Source organism: Nipponia nippon, unplaced genomic scaffold (genome assembly GCF_047370975.1).
Source record: "Nipponia nippon isolate SJK-2023a ecotype South Korea unplaced genomic scaffold, ASM4737097v1 scaffold_10, whole genome shotgun sequence".
Lineage (NCBI taxonomy): Eukaryota > Metazoa > Chordata > Aves > Pelecaniformes > Threskiornithidae > Nipponia > Nipponia nippon.
The window spans coordinates 27438701-27451506 of record NW_028262291.1 but is presented as its reverse complement, the minus strand read 5'-3'; the positions used below and the strand labels follow the sequence as shown (position 1 = coordinate 27451506).

The 12806-nt window shown below is 43.5% G+C and overlaps 1 protein-coding gene across 6 annotated transcripts in view; it reads left to right on the top strand.

Moving 5' to 3' along the window:
- NR1H3 (nuclear receptor subfamily 1 group H member 3) overlaps positions 1-12806 on the top strand; it is a 31016-nt gene that overhangs the window by 11848 nt on the left and 6362 nt on the right. For 5 of the 6 annotated variants that reach the window (XM_087746117.1, XM_087746119.1, XM_087746121.1 and 2 more), the window contains 2 exons: positions 6781-7028; positions 9905-10171. In XM_087746117.1, the coding sequence (XP_087602243.1) occupies positions 6911-7028; positions 9905-10171 (385 nt within the window). In that variant the 5' untranslated portion in view covers positions 6781-6910. Of the gene's footprint in view, positions 1-3105; positions 3234-6780; positions 7029-9904; positions 10172-12806 lie in introns of those variants that run through there. The other variant, XM_087746120.1, reaches the window with a different exon arrangement.

Here is a 12806-nt window from a genome sequence, read left to right as displayed (position 1 = left end):
GTTATCCAGACCCGGCTTGTGTCGGTTTCCAGAGTTCAAGGGAACTTGTGTCAATGGCCTTTAAAGGAATTTCATGGCAGCAAGGTGGCCACATCACTCCTGATATTACTTGTTATTAATTTCCAGTTCATTAACCAGGGAAAAGTCTATCCTCTCTTGCCATCATCTCCTCTCTCCCTCCCTCCCTGCCTCTTTCTCTCTCCGTGTGTCGGAAGGACTGATGCTTGACTGATGCTTCCATGCAAACAGGAAGAGAGGCGGGAGCAGCCCTGTGCGCAGTGTGAACGAACTCCAGTAACCTCGTCTCCTTTCTCCTCCTCTCAGTTGCAGGACCAAGGGCATCTGGCAGTTGGGAGAGAGGGAAAGAGAAAACAGAAAGGCATGGCCCATTTTACGATCTTACCCACCGTGAAAGCAGTCACATGTATGCTCTCTTTTCCTCTTTTGCTCTTTGTGTTGACATGGCACTCTTTGATCAAGCAGAAACCAAGAGGTGAAGACAAGGGCAAACCGAAAACCTCAGCCTTTGGCAGGCAAGGAATAATGAGAGGCAGGTGAGAGGGGAGGGAGCATCTTGTGCTGGATGAGGCATGTGAACAGGAGAACGGACTTCTTGCAAAACCATTGCTGTTGGGGTGAGGAGTTGCTCTGCAGAGCTTGTAGGTTCTTGGGAGGGACTAGAGTCAGTGCGTTCTGTCTTCATCTGATGTATGATTTGGGAAGCCCTGTTCCCAAAACAGAGGGATCCACAGGCTGTGTAGGAAAGAAACAACTCCTGTGCTCTGAAGATCATAGACAAGGAGTGAGTTTGGTTCGGTTTTTATGTGGAACAAAGCAAAAGTACTTTAGGCTGATTCTCCCCTGAATTATTGCATTCTGTTTGGTAGTACACTTGTGCCTTACGGTTCTAATTCACTTTGCTAACCAATTTGTTCAATGGAGAGAGACTTCTTTTTTGTTTCAGTCCTATATTCCTCCTTACCTGAGGTAGAGTGGAACTGGCTTGGAACTTCTGTTGCTGCCATTGTTTCTTTATAATAGCATATTCTGTGGGTCAGGAGCATCTTAAGTCGTATTAGGTTCAGATTCAGAAATTCTCTGCGTTTTGGTTGTAATATAAGGTCTAATTTTGGAAGGAAAATTATAGAGACTGCCCTCCAGTCTCCTAGAACTCACCTTTAGGGTGTTTTTCTGTAATAGCCTGACTTTCCTTTCCTCGGTTTCCTTCTATTCCTTTTAGGCATACCATTTTTCAGAATAACACCTTTCATCCTGCTGTACACTATTGTTACACCTTCCTGCTTCTCTTCCCAGTACTCTTTCAACCAAGTGACACAAGTTAGTTTATTTTAATCTGTTCAGTTGCTCGTTGCTTTTGCTGTTGTTCCCTGGCCTCTGCCGTGGCATCTATACCTGACCTGGGTAGGAGACAGCATGCTGTGTGTTGAGACCAGACTAAAGCCAAAGGAAGTCTTCACAGTGAGAGCTGGATGCTGCGGTGAGAACCCAGCCAAGCTCAGGGATACACCAGCTCAAAGGAAGAGACAAATGCATGGGCAAAGGCCATGCCAGAAGTCAGCGAAGTTAGGTAATAAAGGAGCTGGTCAGCAGCAGGAGTAAAAGCCAAAGAAAGAGGAGCGGGGGTGCCCTCTCAAACTCAGAGCTAGAGAGGCAGAGGTGGGAGTAAGGCCCTTAACTTGGGGGCAAGAGACCAGAATGCAGCTGCCTATCCCTGAGGAGCAGGCTGTGCAGCTAGGAGTGACTGGTAGGGCTCTTTTGCATAGCTGACAGAGATGGCAACAACTTGCAAGGCTCACAGGCCAGTGCTGCATGCCTGGGCAGCTGCTCATGGTCAGCTGAAGCTTAGCTTGACAGCAGATGAAAGCAATCAGGAGGCCGCAGCTTTTTTTTTTTGTCAGCTTGGGACTGGTGGTGGCTTGCAAACTCCTTCCAGTTTGTAGTTGTCTTTATGCTTCTGAGAGATCAAAATGGATAATGCGATTTCAAACTGTGTCCCTGTAGCTCTCTGTAGAGAGGGATTTACAGTGAGGGCACAGAGCTAGTCTCCATTCCCCAAGAGTTACACAACTGTTCTTTCCATTCTTTGTAAACATACTGTTCAAAATCATTCTTTATGCTATCCTGCTGCACTGCTTTGCGCACCTTGCATTTTCATGGTTTGTCCCTCCCATTGACAGTCTGAAGTTGATTCTTTCCTTGTGAGTTTTAACAGTTTTCATATGTAATATTAGTTAATTTTCAAAGTGACAGATTTGCACAGGATTCTTTTTCTGCCCTGAAAGGTACAAGTGTCTCTTTCAACTTTTTCTTAATTGAAACCTGTTCATATATGTACTTCTACCCCACTTACAGACCTACTGGCTGCACATTGAGAAATGTGATGATGCAGGGGGAAGGAAGAGGAATGAACTAACATGAGCTGGAAATAACCTTTGTTTCTCTGAGACAGCTGCAAGGTAGTACCAAGTTCCTTGGGAAGGTTTGTGAAAATACTCTGGCTGCTACACCAGAGATAGCATAGGAAGAGCATTAGGTCACAAAATCCTGCTACTCCTTATGAAAGGATTGGAACAGTGGTGTCTCCTAAGGGGCTTAGTTCTGTGCTGGTGCTGTAGGGTCCTGTGAAATCTCAGTCCAACGGGTTTTTTTTCTTGGCCATTTAGATCTGCAGCCAGCTTTTGATACCCGAGGTAGCCACTGTACGAGTTGTGCATTTAGATTTCAGTGGAGACTGTTATGCACTGTTTTGAGCCCAGCTTTCAGAGGTAGATTCAGATTGGGTGCTGGCACTTGTATTGCATGTCAGCACACATTTAGAAGCCAAAATGCTGAATTACATCCCTGCTTTAGGTACCTCTGAAAGATAGCCCTTCCTATCAGATGCATGTGTTCGCCACCAGCCTGTTAGGCCCATGCACAAAGGCGCAGTCCTGTTGACACATAGTTGTGTGACGTGTGAGCACAGTCATGTTGATGTATGCATACAAATTTAAAGTCTTTTCTACTGATGCTGACGTGCTGCAGAGAGCATGCTTGCAATTCATTACAGAACTGAAACATAACCATATATTTTTCCCTTGGCAGAACGCTGTAGGATTTTGTAATTTACAGGATCAGGACTCTGCCCAGTAAATCCTGTTTTGAAAGATCCCAGAGACTTGCGCAAACTTCCTAAAAAGCTACTGTTTCCTCTGAACATCCAGTATTTGGAGGTAAAGGGCTTGTTGTGCTACTCTGATTATTCCTGCACTCCACAGTACGTTTTTTTCAGAGATGTGCTTGCATCTGGTCTCGTTCCTGATCCCTAAACTTCTCACAGAAAGCACCAAACAAGGAATACCAGGGAGAGGACAGACCTGTTTAGCAGAAGTGTGACAGTAACTGCATCTGGCTTCATTTGCTTTCTTTACGTGCTGTGCTGCCCAATGCTATCTCCTTTACTTGTCCTCAATAAATGTGCAAAAGAAATTAGGCATGTTCTGTAGCTTTGTGTCTGTTAATGACAGGTCAGATCAAAGACTTCCAGAAGAGTGTGTAAGTGCACTTCAGCTGGGCTTGGAAGAGGACTCAGGTGAGGGAATGGGATGAGATGAGACTGTTGCTGGAGGAAATGATGAATGTTTGTGGCACTTAGCATGAGGTGCAAGAGCCAGGGCTGCCACCTCCACTCTCTGTTAACGGTACTTTCTGTTCCAAGAGCGCTGATCTTGAGACCATCGGTATCCGAGTTGTTCCGTTGTCTCAGAAAAGAAACGGAGAAGGAAGAAATGGAGTAGGGCAAAGCCGATGGTGATGTATTTCAGAAGCATTTAGTGTCTTATTTGAGACATGGGTGGCAAGAGCTGGCGGAAAATTGTTTCCCTTAGCCTTTCATCTATATGTGCTTCCTCAGTGGAGTATGCCTGTTCATCAGGTTTCTCTGTTCTAGATGCTGTGTTAGAAGTGATTGCTTCATCTTTTGTCACTTGGCCAGTCCTGGTTTCTAAAACTGTCAGAGTTGAGACAGACAGTGGGAGGCAGCACAGTGGATTATGTCAAGACAGCGTTTCCTCTTGCAGTTAGGGCTTGCATCGCCCTTCTACGTTTTTAGTTGAAGTGGTGGGGCAAATCGGAAGATGTGAACCTCTAATAACATGATTATTAGTACAAAACTCAACACAATTTTTAGTCATTTGAAAACAATCCTAATGTATTTCTGTGAAAACTAACTCCGGGGCCTAGTCATGCAGCCTCTCACTTGTGTGCCTGTGGGGAAAATGCTAGTTTAGGTTTCTTTACCTAGTATCAGAGTGCTGCTGTTTGTGGTTAGGTCAGTTTTCCACAGGCTGCAACTGTTACTGTATCTATAAAACTAAAAAATACTGTGTCTTAGGAGCAGAGAAGACAAGAGGCATCTCCTATCTGGCCCATTCTGTTTTGGGAAGGCTGGAGGCTGGTGCGCAAAGTAGGAGCGTGTGGGTTGGTTTTACACCACGCAGATAGTGGCTGATAGGCCTTACCACTCGCTGCGTCCTAGGCATGCCCATGGATTTACACTCCTCTCCCTGTTGGTAGCTGCAGACTTTTCAGACATTGCCAGGAAGTCTGCAGTCTCTTAGAAACTCCCCTTTGGGCCCCAGATGTCCTGCTGACAGCAAGTTTCACTCTTGCAATGTCAGTCATGGTTGTGCGGATGACACAATTTTGAAATCCCGTCAGGCTGTACCCTCCTCTTTTGCTTTCTGGAACACATCGCAGTTGTGGCTGGGATGCAGCAAGACCGGGTCACTGAACTGAAGGCAGTGGGGCCTGAGCACTGTCACTCAGTCCCTCAGCTGGGGGATCAAACTCTTCCTTTGAAAAAATTACTGCGGTACTGCTGCTGGTGATTCGTTCTGCACAATAATTAATGTTTGACCAAGTCTTTTCTGTGGTTTAAAGGAATGTGGAGATGCACTGAGGCAGTACACTTAGCTTTCTTGTTTCATGCTCAAACATGTCTAGAGACATCCGATACCGGCGTCAGTGAGGAGCTTACACGGGACTAGGACTACAAATCGGGTTCCTGTCTCCATCTGATGCTTTGTGCCTCTCCACAAAGTCTTCAGTTGCTGCAGGATTTACTGTGGAGACTTTTTTTAAAAAAAAAAAAAAGTTGATAGCCACGTCGTTCCTTTGAGGACTGTGAGTCTCTTTGAATTGGTTGCAAATCACATCAGTTAGGTTGTAGTCGCCCACAATAGAACTTCTTCCTTTTTATGGGCTTGAGTTTCATATTTGCTGCCACTGCATTTATCCTAGATAGGATATCCTAGAAACAGATTTCTCCAGCGATTCAGTGGGTGCATTCACCAAAGGGGAGGGAGCTCTGAATTCCTTATACAGTCTGAGGCTGTGTTTACAAAGGTCATGTGAATGAATATGCCCTGTGGTTTTTAACACCTGCATCTATTATCTGCCACAGGGTAATGGGAGATGGCAGGAGCTCACAGGCTTGACAGTATGACTGCTTTTATATTTGATGGCTGTTTCAGAGTACTGGGAGGGGGATGGTTTGTGGAAGTATTGCTTTCATCTTTGCCTTTGGCATTCTAAGAAAAGTTGCACGGTCTGGTCCAAATTCCCAGGAGGGAAGAAGGGACTTGAGACTGTGGTCCTCTGTCTCTTCCCAGTCAGCACTGCAGTGTGTGAGGCATGCCCCTGCTTACCTGATGCTTTTGTATCTGAGCTGCTCCGCAGCTTTCTGTCACCTCCTGTCTTTCAGAGAGTGGCAGGCTTCCAGTCCTGAACACAATCACTCAAGTTGAACTAGTACAGGCCTTTAGCGTAGTTGCTTTTTAAATCAGTTAATCCCTTTAGCTTGCATTGGTAAATCACTGAGTTAAGATCAACTGATCAAATGCATGTTCAATCAGATTAGGGGTGTTTACATTAGCAGTTTGCATCAATTTCACGAAGTCTGTGCAGTCAAACCGATAAGGTCTTTTTCTGTGCAGGTGGTGCTTTTTGGAAAAAGTGATTGGATTTGTTTTCCAGGTTCAGGTTCTGTAGTGGAGTTAGTACTGTATAATAAAGATGCTTTTCAGTGTGGTTTCCAGGTTCCAGAACAGGGTATCCTCAGAAGGTTGGTGGTGAATCTATTTCCTGAGGGTGGTGTAATGGTCATTTCCCATAGGTATGATGCTGGCTTTCAATTTCTTGCTGTAGGTAAGGGGAGGATTTGTCATCCTCATCTTTGATACGTCATTGATCTGTGGCACAGCCTTTGGCTACTGATATTAATAGGGAAATTCGGTGTTTTGTAGTCTTTGCTAAATAGTTGTATCAAAATTGTCTTTTACAATTTTCTATGCGCTCTGCAGTACATGCCACAAAATCCAGGGCAGCTGGCATCAATGAGCTATTTGTTACTGGAAGCTTTAACAAAGGCTGCTGGTTGTGAAGTCTGGAATTTCCCTCTTACACACTTGGACAGGTCAAGGCTGAAGTCCCCTGGTGGTATTAGCAGTAATGAAGACTTGTCCTGCTTTGACAAATATTTTGGCAATAAAAAGACAGTTTTGTGCCTGGGTGTGCTAATTTTGTACCTTTTACCACAGTTTGTTAAAATATTGTGTTTCAAGAGCATAAACATTGATAAAACAAAGTTAATTGTCCCTTTTAATAAGTAAGGAAATAAAATCTTGAAGCTTGCTTGTGATGCAGCTTGTAATAGATTTGGGAGTTAATAGCCTCAGTAGCTGAACTCTTGCCTCTTTTGCATCTGTGTTTTTTCCACAGGTACTTCCTTTCTGACTTTCAGTAGCAGAGAGAAATTAAAGACCTTGAAGAAAGACGCCTGTGGCCCCTTGCTCGGCAGTAACAATGCTGCAGCGATGAGGTTATAGTGAGCCGTTCCTGTGTGGCCTCCATGGGTCCCACTCAACTCAGCACACAGGATCATGGGAAGAGGGTGGCAAGTGTATTTGAGATGGAGGAGGAAGGGCTTTCGCTCTTCTCTGGCTCAGAGAACCCCCCTGAGCATGCAGGTATGGAAAAATTCTTACTAAATCCATGCAAGCTAAAGGCTATCCGTTCTTTCTGCTGCAAGCAGAATTGATACTTGGCAAAATTGTAGGGTGAGTTCTGCTATGCTCGAGGCACTCGGAGAGAATGTCTAAGAATAGAATCAGTTATAGATAATTGAAGATGATTGGGTTTATCCAGGTGATAAATGTGTTGAATATTTTTCTTATTTTACCTTCTAGAGGCTAGGTCCGTGGCAGTAAAATGAATTTCTGTTTATTAGCCTTATCAAAAGCTGCTGAACAATAAAGCTTGACTACAGGTGACAATCCAACAAGGGTTAGTGATGCAAAGAAATAATAGGTTCTTGTAGATTCTTATAATGGAAAGACAGTAGAAGTTTCCTCTACACATTTCTGAGGTTAACTGAGGTAAAAGAGTATCAGGAAATAGAATTGAGATTTTGCAGTTATAATTGCCGCTGACGCACACAATCCTACACTTTCGAACTTTTAAGAACACGTAGTATAACATCTCTGGAGGGGTAACAGGAAAAAAAGGAAAGCACAAGTGAGGTGTCCAGCGTAGTATTGGCGACGTAATGAAAATATGACAAATAAATGTATTTGTTGAACAGTGAGGCAATGGGCAATCCCTGATATAGAAAGAAGAGGTGATCTGAACATTGGATGAGGACTCATTGGCAGAGTAGAAACAAAAAGAGTAGGTTGAAAGATGAAGACGTATTACCCAATAAAAGTCCTTAAAACAGATTTGAGGACAGGAAGAGAAAACAATTGATAAATGCCTTACAAAAATGCAAGAAAAAAAGCTACAAAATGTGGAAAAAATTATTAAATAGGGGATCTACTAAAGAAGGAGGACCCTAATGAGAGCTAAAGGTGCAGAGATGGCATTCATGCTTGATAAATCTCAAATTATTTCTGTGTTATCTTTGACTACAGAAAATGAAAATAATAAGCTATATAACTAAAGTGATTAGTGTTCAGAGATGGAAAATAATTTGCATAGATCAAAGAATAAGCCTATCTGTCTCAATAAAACAGTCATAGGAATGGTAATTGGACATTTATGTAATGTCTTAAAGACAGCTAAGAAATCCACAAGATGGACAGATCCATCTTGTAGAAGTCATTGGATTACTCTGCTGTCCCTCAGAAACATATGAACATCATCTGAGGCTTCAGCAAAGTTATTATACCAGTTAATATATATATGCAATGGAAGACCAAATAATTTGAAATAACTGTAGGTATTGCATAATTTCCTCTTTGTAATAGATATTGTGAAGAGAAATATAGTAGAACAAGAGAGGGGAATATCAGAGAGTTAATCTTTCTGATGACATTTTCCTACTGTCCTGTCTGCAATGCGAAGTGCAGGCCAAAATGAGTGACCTCCAGACCTCTGTAAAGTCAATGAGATTGCAAATCAACACCAAGATACTTAAGACTGTGAAAACCAATATGGAGTGAAGAACACTAATAATAATTTCTGAGGCTGACCTAAGACTGTTTACCATTTCAGGGACTCTAGTAGAATAGTAAGAATAACTGAGAGTAAAGATAAAGATATATAAACCATACGTATGAAAATGAGACATGCCATTGTAATCCTGATGCTGATCAGGAAATGCAGCAGCCTTGTCCTGCAAACCAATCCCTATGAATTAACCCCAGTGTAAAGGCTTTCCAGGCATATCTAAACATAATCTGGAGACTTAGCAAGACATGCTGTTTGTCATCTTTATGAACAGCTGCCGCAGAAGAATCTATAATATCTGATATACAGACAAATACTTGCACTATGAGCTGTGCAGAAGGACGTGTCAGATGTAAACATGGCTAGAATTAAATGGAATGAAGAGAGAGATGGCTAGTAAGGAGGGAATACACAAATAACATCAGCAAGCATTTGGCTGGAGCGCTTAAGGTGAGACGTGTTGGAGTAGACCGAAGATGTTTTCAGAGTGCACAGCCAGTGACAACATTAAGATCTGTCAGAATGACATAGGAAGAACTGGGAGCTGCTGCACAAGACCATCTGAAATGTGAGGCAGTAGTGAAGGCCCTGTGTTTCAGATGGAATAACAAGGTTTAGTAAATGTACTGTCAGTATGAGAGTGCTTCAGTTTTAGGAGTGGAGAGCACTCTTCTTGAGGAAGAAATGATGGCTTCGGGGTTCCAAAGGTTCACAGAACTTGTGCAGTGTGCTGCTTGCCTGCTTATTGCCCCTAACTCCATGAAGTTGCTGTCTTCTGTCTTGAGAGTTTCCCCAAGTGTTCCAGTTACAGGGATTGCCTACTCCGTCTGCTTTTTGTAGGGTGACAGTTTCAGCACTGATTTTCTGTCACTATTTGACTGCTGAACCATTTTTCCTTATCCTTGTGCATGAGTATGCAGAGAACAGAAGTAAGAGAACTGGAGGTGAATTCTGGAGAAAACTACTTTCTGCACAGTCTTGGATTTCAGCTCAACTTTTTTGCAGCTCTTTCTCACATTGGTAGCTTAACTGTCACTCCTGCTGATGGGAAGTGCAGAAGAACATCTGGTCTAAGTGTGTTTTAGCTCTTTCACCCTATTTTGGAGGGGAACAAGCGTGAAGCTGTATCTGCTTATATAGTTGAGGTGAAACTGTTTGGACTATGTCAATAGTTGGTTTGTTGCAGAAGATATACTGGCCCAGAAGGAGAGTCTGTGAAATGGGAGACTTGATCTTTTAATCCGTATGTTTGGGAGACAGTGGGTTTGAGTGGGGATATTGGTTACTGTAAGGAATGGGGCAGTCAGCTGCAAACACCATGCTTCCCTCGTGTGTGGGTTTTATTTTTTTTTATTCCCCCCCCCCCCCCCCCCCCCGGTACTCTTTGTTTTGGTAGAAAATCCCCCCCTGAAGCGGAAGAAGGGCCCAGCCCCTAAGATGCTGGGAAATGAAGTGTGCAGCGTGTGCGGGGACAAGGCCTCCGGCTTCCACTACAACGTGCTGAGCTGTGAAGGCTGCAAAGGCTTCTTCCGTCGCAGCGTCATCAAGGGTGCACAGTACGTCTGCAAGAATGGCGGCAAGTGTGAGATGGACATGTACATGCGTCGCAAGTGTCAGGAGTGCCGGCTGCGCAAGTGCCAGGAGGCGGGCATGCGGGAGCAGTGTGAGTGCAGGAAATGGTGCTGGTGGCAGAGCACCGTGGTGCTGGGAGAGGAGGCATGTGGGGGTGGGCTGGGGGCTGATGGGTGTAAAGAAGGGGGCAGCGTGAGTGTTTGGAGGTCACGTGTGAGCCATGCAGGCTGCATGCTGGAATGTGTGTGGGAAGTCACTGAGAGTTTAGCAGGGATCACATGGAGAGGTGAGGCTGTTAATGGAACAACACCGGTGTGCTGAGAACCCCAGCCCCGCTGTATTCCTTGTAAGAACTCATGGAATCATCAAAGAGTCACAACTAAGATTTATGTGTCCTTCAGTATGCTGTCAACTGAGTAAACTCAGGCTTCTGTCTGTCTTGTGATCAGGACTGCAAGGTTGGTCACCATGCTCCTTGAACAGCAGGGACTTTCCTTTGCCTTGTACTGTGAGCTTGCGACAGAGGTCAAGGGCAGCACCACAGCACTGCAGCTGTGTTTGTGCAGACCCGATCTCATTGCTCCCTTTAGTGAACTCTGCCATTTTTCTCACGTGAGCCGTAAGGCTGCTGTTTCTGAATATTCAACAATGTTCCTGCTCACATATCAGGAACAGCCCTCCTCGGCCAAGGCGTTTGGGTTTCATCCCTTTTCTGGCCAAGACTGACCAGAATGGATGCTTGGTTAATGTTAAATCTGCATGAAGTCTCCTTTTCTGACATCCAGCACCCAGAACAGTGAGGAACAGAGGATACTTCAGAAACATTTCTAAAAATACTTCTGCAGAAAGTCCCACTGAGCTGCACCGGGAAAACATGCTGTTCAGTTGTTTCCACATGAAACAGGGCATACGTAACACATGTTATCGGTATCTTTGTCACACTGGTTTGTATCAGTGTTACATATGCTGTCTTTGCTCCATTTCCCCCTGCTCCTGAGAGATACAAAATAGATGTATTTGAAAAGCTATGGAGCAAGGCTACCTGTACACCTTGCTACTCTTCTGGTGCAGGTAAGAGAGCCTCAATGTGTTTCTGTGTTTACTCATTGTTTTATGTTGAAGACAGCTCAGGAAAATTAGGCCAAAAGGAGTCTTCGGGTTGTTATTATCAAGTGCTTGGCAATTCTTGTCAACACTAATCCCCACTGCAAATTCCCTTTGTTAATCTTGACAGAAAGTGAGGGCTTTTTCCTTCAACTGTTTCACTTGGAAGGTCATTCCAGAACTTCCCTCTACTAACAGTTGGAAACATTCTTTTAATTCCCAGACTAAAGTTATTCATGGCCAGTTTATTGTTCTCAAGCCAGTGTGAACCATGAGGTTAAATAGTTCCTTCATGGCAAACCAAGTAACTTAGATTGCTTTGAATTTAGCATGATGTAGAAGCTTGCACATAGGCAGTTTTCAAGATTCAGTAATATTGGGTAACTTGTTACTCAGCTACAAATTCTTTGTGCATGAGTCCCAAGATGAGGGACTGTAATCACTTGGATCAATGACTTCCCTTCTTAAACTAACACTGTGACTAGCATTCTCTAATCTTACAGATCTCTCTTAATTTGGTAGTTTTATCGAATGTCTTTGCTGTCAAAATGGTAATTTTTGTGTGTACCTGTGTGTGCATCCCCCCTGTTGGAAGTCAGGGATGAAGGTTACTCTCAGCTTGAATGTGCTATCTTCTTGGTCTTTTCCTCCAATCCCGTGGACTGTTTGTTTCAGAATGCTCTCTCGCAGTTCTTCATTTCTTGTCTTCATGTTTAACATGATTCTTTTGAGAAGTGCAGGCATATACTTGTTCAGTTTTGGGGCCTGCCTTCCTGTGTAGCAGCCATGTTTCCTTGTTACCTGTGCATAAAAAACGGCCAAAGAATCTTTCAGCACTTTTTAAATCTTGTTTGCAAAGTCAAGCTTTATTTTTTTTAATCTCTGTTCCTGAAGATGCCTTTTTCCCTAATCAGTCCCTTTTCTGCTTTTTCTTTGTTCGTCACTAACTCATGGGATGATTCTGTTGAAGATAATCCTTGAATCCGGATATATCTGGTAGTTTCCTTTTTTTGGATGCAGCTTGCAGATAGTTTTTGCAGATTTGACTTAAACACCAAACCTCCTCTATGTTCAGATCAGTGAATTCTTCAGTTAAGTTAGTTACAGGCCATTAACAGGTTTTTGTATTTAAATTAGCTAATGAGCAGTTGGTCCAGTAGGATTTTTCACAACACGTGCCTCTGAGTTGTTTTATTCCTTACAATGTTACATCTAAATGGCATATCCTTTGACTTCCTGACTGAAGACTACTACTAGCCCTACTTCTGAAGGACTTGGGGTCCTCAGTATGTTTTATGCAAAGCTATTCTTTCATTATTTATCTTGTGGTATGTTAGTACTCTACAGTCTGCTGCAGATGGGCTATGTAGAAAATTGTTCTTTCACTCTCGAACTCCATCCAGTATTGGCTCTGACCTCCCAAGAGTAAGATGAAATGACCCAAGCTGTTAATTTAGCAATATCGCAAAAAGACACAACAGCAGGATAATATAAAATTCAATGGACGCACCATGGCATGTGAAGAGAGCACGTGTTGGAATCTGTTATAACATGACATTTTGGGGAATTGCTCAATAGGGAAAGTTGCTGTTGTCTTTCTGAGATCTGCAGGGCATCCTGAA